Source organism: Diadema setosum, chromosome 22 (assembly GCF_964275005.1).
Source record: "Diadema setosum chromosome 22, eeDiaSeto1, whole genome shotgun sequence".
In the NCBI taxonomy this organism is placed as follows: Eukaryota; Metazoa; Echinodermata; class Echinoidea; order Diadematoida; family Diadematidae; genus Diadema; species Diadema setosum.
Genome location: NC_092706.1, coordinates 1728599 through 1742922, shown reverse-complemented (window position 1 = coordinate 1742922; position 14324 = coordinate 1728599). Strand labels below are relative to the sequence as shown.

Sequence of the window (14324 nt, the reverse complement as noted above, 5' to 3'; positions counted from 1 at the left end):
TAAATACGTACCTTTTGGTACGAAACACGTGTATTTTTGTAATAGGTGCTGTTGACTATACGCTTTAATGGTTATTATAAAATAGGTTCAAGAATGTAGCCAATTGGAAGCGCTGAAATGAGTCACGTGTGCGTGTATTAATTTCTCACTAACATGCACGGCCTGACGTCACAATGTTTACACTAGCAGTGCGCACTCAATCAGTTGTTACAAGTGCATTGCGCGCTACTATACGTGCTGTCAATCCTGTAAACAACTTCTAGTTCGGGCTGCCGGCCGGCCTTTCTTGTGTGCATAACATGTGTGGCGTACGTATACTCTTATACGTACAGTACTTTGTCATGTGCGGGATTTCCGAGTGCGACGTGCGTAAATGTTTGGGACGAACATCTTCGGACATCTTGACTCTTGAGCGAGTGCTACATGTAGCTGACTGGTATTGACCCACAAAGGTACGTGAAAAATGCTGTTAGTTTTCGACCCATTTTATAAAACAAATGATGCACAGGATTATTTCGTGGCGTTAGTGGAGATGCAGCTCACTCTCGGGTATTTACAATGTAGTGCATGTTTCACAATATTGTAAATACCCTCGAGTGCGCTACATCTCCACTAACGCACTCTATCCTGTGCATCATTTGTATAGCAAATCGTATTCAACGTAGATACATTTTGTATAAATGTGTTACAGGCATATTGTTTACAGAGGGATCAACGTCTACGAGCAGTGCTTTTTTAGTGGATCATTTTTTTTTTCCATCGCCACACAATGTATTTACTTCGTAATGTCATTTCTGCAAAGTGTGCATTGCTTATTTTATATTGTTATACATTCATTCGCGTTTACAGTTAGTCTTAGTCTTTACAGTGTGTATACTTTTCGGTTATATACTTTGTACGATCTATCGCCTTTTGTTTGATGGAAACAGCGAAATAGAATTAAATAACCATATTGGAATTTTTGAACCTCAATATCTTTTTATTGAAAAGCATGAGCATAACATACACATAGGCCACATATAAAACTACTTGACTGGAAAAAAAAAACCCTGAAATTCAAACAGTTTGCACTTCACGATGTTATTTTTTTTATGTCATGCACTAGTTTCTTCAAGCTCCGGGTTACATATCAGGCCTGCCTTACTCTATAAGCGTATTGATATTGATATATCGACACTTTTGTTACGCATTTTTGTAATTTTTTGTATACAAATATATTTACCATATATTTCTTGAGATTCATGTGTGATAACAGAGGAGCCAATCATTATAGTGAATACAGTGTGGAATTAGAATTGATTTACTTCCTGCTGCAGTACATTTTCCTTTGAGTACTTTTATTTGCATGTACGTTTTAAATGTAGCATAACAATATACAATCACAGTTATCGCTGTTAATGCGCACTGTCAAAATGTCCATGTGGTATTAAAGAGACAACGTGAATAATAAAGATTGCACATCAGCATAATTTCAACAGTCGTACCATTACACCTTGCCCTTAGATCGTTTGCTTTGTCCACATGTAAGCTGCATTTTATGTGTGTTCTACACAATGTCGTCTCGCAAGTCGAAAAGTTCCACAGACATGACTTAATGGGTAAAGGGGTCAGGCCTTCATATGTCACTCGACTACAAAACTCCTCGTTGGTCAGTTGTTGAACAAGAGGTGACAAGAACAATTAATTTCATTGGAACATTTGAACTCCTCAGCGTTCATTTTTTTCACCAACCATGAAAGTGCCACTTTTATAGTGATACACCTTGTGTTCTACTATGCTATTTTGTTGGTTATCGTGACTGTGACAACAATCTCAAGGTATTCGACGGTAAAAACGCAACCTATTACCTGATATTTAGGTTCAAGTTCATTATAATATTATCTTCACTTGAAAACTGCTATTGCTTTTGTTGTTTTAGTGAACGCATTGTATTATTTAAAACATATTCTGGCAGTGTCTGGGGTCACTGTAGATTAATTTTTGGAAGAACACTTACAGAAAAAAAAAAATGCCATGGTGTGCTCTTTCTATCTAATAGGTAAGTAACTCGCAGTATGCAGCTTTTGCTAAGGCGGTTCCAATTATGATAGCCTCTCCATGGCGACAGGCGATGCTGCTTCCTTGAACCATACCCGTGTCGTCTGCAAAAACCTCTCTGATGGTATAGTTGAGTGCGCTGTCCAAGTTGATCTTGAGAATCTGTGATCCAGATGCAAAAAAAAAAAAATAGTAAATAAATAGATATATAAATGAATGATCCTGATATTACAACCATAATGATTCTAAAGTAGTATCGATGTCAAATAACATGTGCAAGCTATACGAAATAACACTCCTTGTTATCACCAGGTCTAAGAAATAGAACAGGTTTTTAAAAAAAAAAACAACAACAACTGCGGGATCAATGCCATGTGAGAAGTCACAATTAAGGTCAACTATAATAAATTACTCATTATATATCCTTTACACTATCCAATATGAGATCAGGATAATCAGCTAGGTGAATTTCTCGGTGTCTTTGTGACATTCATTGTAACATGTCTAATGAGAAATACTTTCAAGCATGAATTCCCGAAAAATATCTATACATGCTTTTGTTCCCAGTTTCAAAGAACTTTGGAGAGCGATACCTGTCCAAAGCCAGCTTTGTTGAAGACAGCATAGATAGAAGGATGGCATCCGACCCATAACGATCCGTCATCCTTGTCCACGTCGATATTGTCCGGCATCGTAGCAAGGGCGATCACCTGTCCGTCCGTCACGATAAATGGAATATAAGCAATGACATTCAGGTGTCGATTAAGCCTTCCCGTGCCGGGTACTTTTTCCAGAATGTAGAATGTAAAATCAATTAGATAACAAGGCAGAATAATATTATGAGATACATAAGCTTTTATATTCGTTCAGTACGATTTATGTTTCAAAACCGGCCGTATCATTGATATAATGTCCTTAATAATCAATCAGCTCCCCACCCCCCCGACAATCAGGGAGTATTTTATATTGTTGATATAGATGACCATATAATTCAACGTGATTGACGGTTAAACCATTTTATTCAATGACCCTTCTTTCGATGCATCCTGTCACCATGGTTACGTTCCAAAATTGATCCCAAATTAACCTCATGACAATTGATATCCGTATTTGTGATCACACGGAATAAATTCGAAATGGGTATCGGCTTGTCGCAACACACATGGCGCAATATGAAAAGTACAAACCAACAAACAAAACAGTACAAAGAGAATAAATGCCCCACAGTGGATGACAAACAAAAAATGTGGTGTAAATATGTTGCATGTATAAAACATGCATGCACCAACACAATGTCATTAACTAATTTTGATGAATTTCGTTTTGATAAATAGGATCCCATAGTTTTAGATGTACGTGTATATTATTATCGATCACTAATGTCTTCTCTGTTTGTTTGTGTTTTAATTTTTTTTAAGACTTAGCCAGATATACCAAAAAAAAAAATATGGTATCCTCGTACTGTCATTTTGCTTATGATTATAAAAATGATTTTCCTTCATCATATCCAATATATTATACTTTGGACACCATAATTCGGCGAAGGAAGCAAACCTGGACTTGTGTGAAGCTCCCATCTGCGTTCACTTTATAGACGTAGATTTTATTCTCTGTGGCGGCAGAAACATAGAGCAACCTGTAAAGGAAAAGGATGTAAAAAAAAAATAATAAATGTAAGAACACGAACAAAAAAGGGAGAGAGAAGATTTATTCATTTTTTACAGAATGTGAATTTGGGATTAGTAAATCCAGAACTCATCAGAATTCTTCATTTTCTATCTTTCCCGTCTTTCATGGAATATCGTCATCATTTTCGGTAATACATCGGCACCACCATCATCGTCAACACCGTCTTTGTTACCAACATCAGACTATAATAGTAGTCTTTTCACTTGGTTTAATTACAGCCTATGTTACAAAACCCTGGAATAGCACTAACCAGCACAAACTGCAACGTCACATACTCACCGTAACTGTGATTATGTGTTACATGGTTTAAAAACAACTATACCTTAAAAAAAAGTGGAATTGCAATAAATAGATCACTTAAATGGGTATCTCATCGGCTTTGAAACTAGGCGGCGACCTGGTGGCGACTCGAATCTTTCTGGACGAGGAGAGGTCTCCAAGAGACTAGCCCAGCCGGGATGTCGCGAGAGAGAATCGAACATGTTCGATATCTCGGAGACTTTGTTTTTTCAATCTCCAGCTGGTCTCAAAGATGTCTCCGCGACGTCCAAAGTGCAATACTTCCCATGAGTTATTAAGATTTTCGCGACATCTCTGAGACGTCTCGTCAGTATTAGTCGATACCTTTCCGCGACGTCTCAACATCGTCATCGTAACTTACCGTTGGTTTTCGCAGCGTTGCGGAGACGTCACGGTGTCGTCTCCTCAGTCGCTGACAAAAATTAGTCTCCGCACCGTGAATGGCCGCAACTAACGAAGACGTCGCAGAGACGTTGCGGGAACGTCTCCGATACTTTCTGGAGACTTGGAAAAGTCTCCGAAAAAAGGGAAATTGAACTTATTTTCACCCTCTCGGTTTTACCCAGAGACCGGCTTGATATTCTCTCCGCAACCAGGGGAGACTCCAAGTCGGCACCTTAATAGTCTCTTGCAGGCCAATGCAATACTCACTTTTGTACACAGTTGACTTCCTATATAACGAAGACCAGAAGGTTTGTTTGATTTTTCATTATATCAAAATGTCGTTATAACCTAACAAATAAACAATAAAAACCCCACAGAACTGATAATGTTGGGGCTTGAAGTTTTATCTCGATGTAACCGGAATTTTCGTTGGGAGCGCACTGTAGCGTGTTAATTGTTCGTTTCTAAAGAAAATATTGTCAATATTCATGATGATTTGAAAAGCTCTAGCACTCAGGCTGAATGTCAAATATCAACAAAGGGCTTCAAAAGGGGATAACAAATTTGTTCTTATTATATCCACGCCTGTTTCATGCATACATTAATCAATGGAAGAGCCACTATGCAGAGAGGAGTCGCAATAATACGCACGCAGCCGAAGAGAGAGATTTTTCTCCTCACCACCTACTCATTATAGAGTTATAAGCTCTTTGCACGCAACTTACTTCTTATCATGTGACACGTTAATGCCGTTGGCTACTCCAATTCCAGTTATCACGATTCGAGCTTCCCCAGCGTCATAATATGCAACACTGCCGACTTTCAGGCTTAGGATCAGCTCCAGATTGTCCACAGGTTTAGGAAAGTATGCGTCGTTTGTAACGTAGAACCGGTCCTCGCCGACAAGAACAAGATCGTTTGGGCTGCGGACACATTTTTAAGACCAAGATGTTTGAAGTAAAATTGTATTCATTTCACAAGGGCGTTACGCAGTCAATGTCGCCAAAGGCACTCGAAAGATACCTGGAAGATGATTCATACAGCATAATAATTTAATGGCTTCAGATCGTTTCACATCGTAGAGATAAATACTAAGTATAATATCTCTTTACTTAAAATGTGTCAATCTTAATGCGTAAAGTGGCGACGAGGATATACATAATACCAAATGAGCATGATGACGAAATGTTCCTTCTTGCACGTGGAACAAGCCCTGTGCACTTAACAAATATAGGCATGTTATATAGTAGTCTGAAACAATAATCCAGATGGATTCCCAGAGGGGATAACAAAATTAAATGTTCACAGCAAACACTTCATATGCAATGCTCTTAAACAATTTCCTTGCCGGGTGAGGGTGCTCAAAATTGTCAGTTTTTGTATGAATTTTTTTGAAAGCCATGACGCCAAAAAGCATTTACTTCATGTAGGCATGGACACGTTTATAGCTATGGTCCCAGCAATCACATCACTCTTCCTTGGCTAAGTGCGCTCAAAATGTCACCGAAAACGCCCCCCCCCCCACCACTGGCGGACGACTGGACTTTGAAAATACAATACTGGACTAGTTCTTATTACCAAATGGACCAGTTTTCGACTAATTATACCCTCTCGTGATAAATGCACTCACCTCCAAATATTCTGGTGCGTTATTTTTCGTTTATGTTTGAGAATCGGCTTCATGTTTCGCCTCATGAAGGCAAATACCTCGATGCCAACATCACCTTCTTTCCGATTCACAACATACAACGTGAACGTGGGCTTGTCTGAAAAAAAAAACACACACACACACACACACACAAAATATTAACAAAGACAAAATAAGACAACGTAGTTCAAAGTACATTATCTAATTGTTCTTATTGTGGGGGCGCTGTGGCATGTTTAGTGGATAAGACTCCCGACTCCCGATCGGAGGACACAAGTTCGAATCCCGCCCAGTGCTTACGTCCTTGAGATGTTTTTACCTACTGTGTCCCTCTCGACCCAGGTGTATAAATGGGTACCTGGCAACGCTAGGGTAATAGTAATGGCAGGGCCCTCTGGTAGAGCAGTGTCAACACTGAAGAGGCTACCCTGGGTAAATAAGACATTGTTATTATTATTGGTATCTCTATCTTCACAAGATATCTCTTGGAGATTAATATCACGTCAAGTTCCATCCTGGAACCTTAGACTTCCAGTACTTTTCTCAGGATTCGTGCCGTCCCCAGCAATGCTGCTTTTTGGAGCGTTTGCACTCGATCGGGCACACCAACGTCGTCCAAGTGCCGTCGCAGCTGCTTTGGCGTTGTTCCGAGTGCTCCAACGACAATAGGGATCACCTTCGTTCTCATATTCCACAGGCGGCGAAGCTCTCTGGCAAGGTCTTGGTACTTCTCTATCTTTTCCTTCTCCTTCTCGGCTACTCTGCTGTCTCCCGGTACCGCGACATCGACGATTGTGCACATCTGTCGGGCCCTTTCTACGACGATGATATCCGGACGCCTGTGCTGGATGACATTGTCAGTTTGAACATCGAAATCCCACAGGATTTTGACTTGATCATTTTCAGAAACTTTCTGTGGTTCGTGCATATACCATTTGCTCTCACATGGTATTTCATGTTTTCTGCAAAGCTCCCAGTGAAGGACTTGTGCCAGTTTGTCATGTCGTCTTTTGTACTCCTTTTGCGCCAATTTACTACAGCCACATACGATATGTTGCACTGTCTCGTCTCTTTCTCGGCATATCCTGCATGTGGCATCCACATCTCTCTTCTGTATCTTGGCTTTCAGAGCATTTGTTGACAGTGCTTGCTCTTGGGCAGCGATGATCAGTCCTTCTGTCTCCTTCTTCAGTTCTCCTTTCTTCAGCCATAACCATGTGTCATTACTGCTGATGTTCTCCGTCTCTCTGCAAAACTGCCCGTGCAGCTGCTTTTCTCTCCACTTCGCAGATCTTTCTGTTCGTTTCTGGCTTTTGAAAGTAAGTGGATCAATGGCGTTTACATTATTTCCACTTTCAACCAGAACGGCTCGAAGGAGTTTTTCCTCACTGCTGTTTATGTAATTGTTGAGGCTGATTTGCTCCATTTCAACGCAATCTGACGCACTCACGAGCCCTCGGCCTCCTTCTTTCCTTGGCAGGTACAACCTGTCGACATCAGCACTCATTTGGTGGGTTTTGTAGATCGAGAGCATCTTTCTTGTCTTCCGATCCATACCAGCCAGTTCCGCCTTCGTCCATTCGACCACTCCTCCTGTGTATCTCAAAACTGCTACCGCCCAGGTGTTTAGAGCTGTGATCACGTGTCCGCCATTTAAGTGTGATTTTAGTACACTTTTTATTATTATTATTATTATTATTATTATTATTATTATTATTATTATTATAATTATTGTTGTTGTTGTTTGTAGTCTAATAAATGTGTGAGTGCAATTAATAATCATCAAATACTCAAATCCCAGAGGATAAAAGGAAGAAGGGAAAGCCTAAGAATACTTGGAGGCTGGCAGTTTGGGCAGCCGGAATTGAGGAGTCTGGAGCACACAGTGGGGGCGACTAAGGAGAATAAAACCCAAATAATTCATATTGATTGAATGAATCAAAGAATATTAATAGAATACATCACTGTGAAAATTTGAGGAAAATCGGACTATCCGTTCAAAAGTGTGGTTTTGAATTGTTTAAATTTGGTGACGAGACAGCTGTTTCAGAAGACTACTGCAGGTCATGACATCACATAATTATGTACTGCGATATAGAAAAAAAAAATATAAAGAAAATTCCACAAAATAAGTTTCACATCAAAAGTACACGTACACTTGAGACAGTAATCCAAATATTACCGAAAACATTCACTACACGTGCTTAAACTTTAACCCTCTTCAACTGCTATTGTTCGATGGGACCTGCACACTCGGGTCATGAATAATATCCAAACACAGATACAGACGCCTAGACAAAAGATCGACTTTGATTCACCCCTAGAAATATCAGCTATGGGCTGAATGCACTGGAATTTGACCTCGTCTATTATACTCAAAACATTAGGAGTTCTGCCTCGTACAAGCAGTCACCTTTAGCGCGTGCATAATCATAAGCGTCGTTGTTGTAGACTACCCAAAGAGATTATATTTGAGAGAACCAAATAAAACAGCACAGCACCTAACAACAGAGTTTGATCCGAAAATTATACACGACAAATCCTGCTGAGTTAAATAGACATGTGTTTGTCTAAGATTTGCTTTACTCACGACTATCTGCGACGATTTACCTGTTCAGGTATAGTGTTTGCCAATCCCAGTCTTAGGCTGTATGTGTGATGACAGCAAAACTAAGCTAGAGTAATGATTACGTTTCCCTAGATTCACAACATGTACCGATAACCTCTGGACCCCTCTGCAGCTTTTTGCTCGTTACAACTGACACAAGGATAAACAGTGAACCTGTCTGAAGTTGGTCTACATGTATGTTTCATTTTACTTTGGAGATAGTTTTCATAGCATGGCTTACTGTGTTTATTTGTTGGTATTTTTTTAATAAAAATACATCAGATACCTTTAGGCCCACTCTCCCAGACATCCATTCCGAGAGGAATCCAGCCGTTGTCATGGATACCGCCTCCTTCTACTGTCACCTCTTCGGGATCTTCATCAGGATGACTGAAGTCAAATAAGAAGATTCTCCCAACGATGGATGGTGATTGTTCCAGGATCTGCAGTGCGCCCTATGAGAGGAGCGCGGATGAGATGTTGAAAATACATGTATTAACAAAAGATCGTAATATTCGATGGCGAAACACATAATAACCTATTACTAGTATCAGAAAGATAAAAGCACTGTTCACTGCGTTCCCAATCCCATTCACCAAATGCTAAGAAAACGATACAGTAAGAATAAATGGGAAAGACAAAGAGAGAGAAAGAGGGGAGAATATAGAGGGGATGTATGTTAATTTGTATACGTGTGTGTGTGTCAGTATGTTTGTCTGTATGAAAGAATGAGGAAGAGAGGGGGTAAAACGGTACCTGACATGCCTGACATTCATATTAAAAATAATCAATGACGAACACATCGACTTGGGTAAACGAAAGAGTTGTCGTCGTATAAGAAGGTAAATATTAGCCGCAACTTAAAACCATAAATGCATGGTGGGGTTGAATAAACTTTAGTTCATGACAACTTCTAAAGATTCTTGCACAGGATTTAATTTTAACAAGTGAGCAAAACACTTTTTAAAGTTTGTCTAAACAAAAAATCAATAGCTTTGCCATAAAGCGTAAAGAGATTATAACTATATTTCTAGCGGATGATGATGCCCGACAGCTTGTAATGAAAACAAAAGTGAAATTCGGAGCTAAATAAATGAATTATACAAAGGAAGCATAACTTTGCTCCTATAGCATTCATTCAACATCTTGTCTCCTTTACAGAGGTTGGTACACAATGTATGATGATAGAGGATTATTATATGATGTTATTATTCAGAGTATTAATACTGTGATATGTGTGGTATTTACCGAAGATATGAATGCTAGACCCGTTGATGTCACAACAATGTCTTCAGAGCCATCAACTGTTGATGATTATAAAAAAAAAAGAAGACATGATTAAGATCGCATCGGTCGCTCTTACAAGATTCCATGAAAACGTAGAGATTACCAACTCTCTTATTTTCCTGATTTTATGTCAAAATGGAAGAGAAGTGAAAATACAGTTTAAAGGAATAGTATAGTTTCGCTTGAGATGTAGATTCAGGTTTTAACTATTACGAGATGCATTAGAAAGCACTTATATTAGATGTTTGAGGGCATACATCAGTTTTAAGAGGAATTAAGAATGTATTAACTGATTAAAATTGGTTTTAAAATGGCTGAGATATCCCACAACAAAGTGGTCCTAATAAAAGGTGGGACCCACCTTTAATTAGGACCGCTCTTTTTTTCCCAATCTTTTTATCATTTAAACTGTTAATACCTCTTAGAATCGTATGCTCTCTAATTTTTCATATATGTGGTTTATAATCATCTCGCAAAAAAGTTAGAACCTGAATCCCCATCTAGACTAAAATTATATCATCCGTTTAAATAATTTTTTATCAGGTTGATGGGAGACGTATGAGTTGGTCACATCATTACCTCTTCAAAGTTCCTGGTCCTTATATCGCATGTAAAATTTCAAAGTTCACTAAGTATTTTTTAATCTGAGTTTGTCGTGATTTATTGTGAAATGAGAGATTCACTTGCAGGATGCCCTGCTGGAGAAAACACAGTGTCCTAAACTGTGAGAAGCACAGTGTGAACACAGTGCGAACACAATGTGAACACAGTGTTAACACAGTGTGAAATCTATGTCAAATCTCTTCACACTTTTCAATTCGAGCGTTTTAACTGTGTGAACACAATGTGAGTTATCAATTCACAGTGTGAAACAAAGCATTACTATGTGAACACTCTTTGAAAACCACACCAGTGTGAAATCATCTTCACACTGTTAAAATCGAGCGTTTTCACATAGACAACTATGTGAACACACTGTGAACACACTGTGGGACACTGTGTTCTTTCCCGCAAGTAGGATGTCGTCATTGGCACTTGCAAGAAAGGGGCTCAAGGATCATGAATACCAATGCCTGGGAGGCTCCTGCAAGTCCCTGGGTAGTGGGTGTAGATGCTGGAGAAGAATCCATAGATGAATCTGTCGATAATCGATAAAAAGAGAACATTAATCACTTTTAGGCAATGAAGGTAGAGATTTTTTGTCTTTCTTTTTATTTTTGCTTTTTATTAAAGGGAAGATAAACCCAAAGAGCAATGTGGATTGAGTGAAAGCAGCAACATTAGCAGAACACATCAGTGAAAGTTTGAAGAAAACCGGACAATCGATGCAAAAGTTATGATTTTTTTAAGTTTTGGTGTTGGAACCGCTGGATGAGGAGACTACTAGAGGTTATGACGTATTAGAGGACAACAATACAAAGAAAATATAAAGGAAATTCAACAAAAATTCATTTTTCTAGCATTATGAAAGAACACTTGACTAACTGCTTTCAGAAAGCAGGGGGAATAATTGCTACCCTTAATATATGTCAGTATCAAGTTGACGGAATTTGTAATTTTCATGAAAAATTGATTTTTGTAGCATTTTCTTTATATCTTCTTTGTATTGTTGTCCACTCATACGTCATAACTTCTAGTAGTCTCCTCATCCAGCGGTTCCAACACCAAAACTTTAAAAATTCATAACTTTTGCAGTGATTGTCCGATTTTCTTCAAACTTTCACTGATGCGTTCTACTAATATTGCTGCTTTCACTCAATCCACATTGCTCTTAGGGTTTATCTTCCCTTTAAAGAGGTGGTGGTAAGTATGGGGGGGGGGTGAGTTCTTTGTGACGCCGCACTTGGTCAGTATCCAAACGTCTGACTCTAAACACGGACCTACAATGAAATGGACTTTTGACAGTCAGATTTTACAAGAGATGATTACCATCTGTCCGCGAGCCTTACTTTCCCCATAATAATTATGATCAGTGTTTGCTGAGCCAACAGTATAAGCGAATTCATATACGAAATATCCTATCCTTTCCCATCGGATGGCGTCGTAGTAAGAAACAAGATCGAAAAACCAGTATTCTATGCATTAATTGATTTCGTAAAAGAGTCGAAATACAGACATAGGTGAATGCTACTTCTCATTTGGTCTTCCGTAATAGATTGGATGAAATGGAGAAGGAACAAATTAGATGATTAAAAAAAAAAATGTTTCAAGCATTATATCGATGCTCCTTTACGAAGATGAAAAATAGACGATAATTTATACACCGCACAGGCAGTCACTTTTGAAGATAGACAGCGTCCTGCAAGATATTATTCTTATAGCTGTTTTAAATCCTCATAAAAGAACAAACGGACTATACGTTTATAAACTACATGGACATACTACTTCGATATAAATGAGCGAAGTATGATAGTGTGTAGTAACAAAGATATTTCGGTGAACAATCCAAGGCATGCTGATATACGTTACGGCGATAAGCTCGTTCTTCCATTACAATCTGCAGTCCTTTACATCAGAAAGAACACTCAAACACATAGAAATATACTATAGCGTGACTGTCCATTTTGAACATAAAGCCGCACAGAACAATTCAGATGCGAGCAAAGCAAACATGGTTCTAACTATAATTCGCAAACGCTCGAAGCTGGAAGGCATATCCGTGCAAAGGTCTTCCTTCGCTTCGTCCACATATTCATGAACTAGATCGATAAAAAGATAAAATACGACTAAAGTATAATCTTAGTTCCTAACTCACGTAAATCTGACCGCTCGTTCAACCAGCAGCGCTAGCAGGGCGCCGAAAATGACCTGGCGGAAACTAAAAGCCATCTCGTCAGTGTCAGGTGAGCAGTCAAAATGTTTGGAAGACAATTTACTCACAACCCATTATACACACCTGTAGGCCTACAGTTTGCTCTTAACACCGTGGAACCAAGGAGCTTCTCTGCAAACGGAGAGGGTGGGGGGGGGGGGGGAGGTGATGGGGGTGTGAGTGGACTTTGGGTGTCCCACGCAGCGCCACCATCGACAATGAGAAGAATACTACTCACAGCTGCTGAAATTTCTCTTGATGTTCTTGATATCAATTATTGATATATATCTTGATATTCGTCTTTTTGTTCTTATTAACGTATATCTGCGGATTACGAAGCAAACAACTTGTCCCTCAATGTAAACAAAACCCTTTATGTGTTATTTTTGTAATTCTCTCACTAATTTGCCAGGCGATATGAAAATTGATAATGACTATTTAATTCAAGTTAAATCGTGTATTTTTTTTAGGCCTAAACATTGACCGTGATATATAGAGGTAACGTCACATAGATTATACTTATCTAAGATGCTTTCAGGAAATATTGGAATTTTAAACAAACTCAAAACATTTTTTCCCCAAGTTCTGTATACAATACTTTTTTGAAAAATGTGTATTCCACGCTTATTTTTACCGTATCTGAATTACGTTAAACTTGCTTTGGGAAATGTGCAAAATCACACATCGAGAAAATTTTCAAAATACCAAAATAGGCTATTCGCTCAGTCAACTTAGCTGGTTTCTATCCTCGCACGGATTATTTCTCCTTTGAAAACAGATTCCGTAAGAGCTAATTTCACGGAGCATGCGAAAGATTTTATTTCGCGAAGGACGCGGCCATCATTTGCACGTCTAATGTTGTCTTATCGTCATGTTTATGTTTTCTCTTCTCTACATGTCTCTACGTCTCCTCCAGCTCGACTTCTGAGAACCATCAATTTACTCTTACAGACCTGACTCGGTCAGTCAAGTTTATAAAAATCATTATCATTACCGTTACTCTCACTTTCTACCCAGAAGCTCGACGGCAGGTACCAATGACTCAATAGCTGTACATGTCGCCTCTTTTTTTTTTTTTTTTTTTTTTTTTTTTTTTTTTTTTTGCTGCATCGTGTAATAGTTCTAATTGTAGCAACATTTTAGAGTACACCAAAATAGGCTCTATAATCATAATTATGTTCTATTCTGAAGATAAATGATTGTTCGGTCACAATTACTGTTCAAATTTTAGAAAAGTTTCTTTTTTCTTTCTCTTTTAAAAATCGTATAAGCATTTCCCGTTTCTCTTATTTGGTATATTTCAATCACCTGGTGTTAACTTTTATCCGTTCTCCGTTTCTCTTTCGTTGACAAACACTGATTACTCGGGGCTTACAACCAAACAAGCTTGCTTTCATGTAGGCCGCGTCATATTTCTCTTGCTACAACCCAAAGCGAGATTTCGACCAATCACCATTATAACAACTGTGTATACCATGTATACACATTGTATATTGTTTTAGTTTATTTTGTACATTAGTAACAAGGTACAAGAACTTGTGCTATTACTTTTGATGTAC

General features: G+C 38.6%; 1 protein-coding gene across 1 annotated transcript; it reads right to left on the bottom strand.

Annotated features, from left to right (window-relative positions):
• Positions 1-972: 972 nt before the first annotated feature.
• LOC140245066 (serum paraoxonase/arylesterase 2-like) lies at positions 973-12902 on the bottom strand. Its single transcript, XM_072324661.1, has 9 exons — positions 12709-12902; positions 11021-11091; positions 9915-9970; positions 8953-9121; positions 6041-6176; positions 5136-5333; positions 3592-3673; positions 2631-2747; positions 973-2199 (listed from the first exon to the last, which is right to left on the bottom strand). Exons 1-9 carry the CDS (start codon positions 12780-12782, stop codon positions 2032-2034), a joined length of 1071 nt encoding a protein of 356 aa, XP_072180762.1. The 5' UTR covers positions 12783-12902; the 3' UTR covers positions 973-2031.
• Between the last annotated feature and the right edge of the window lie 1422 nt (positions 12903-14324).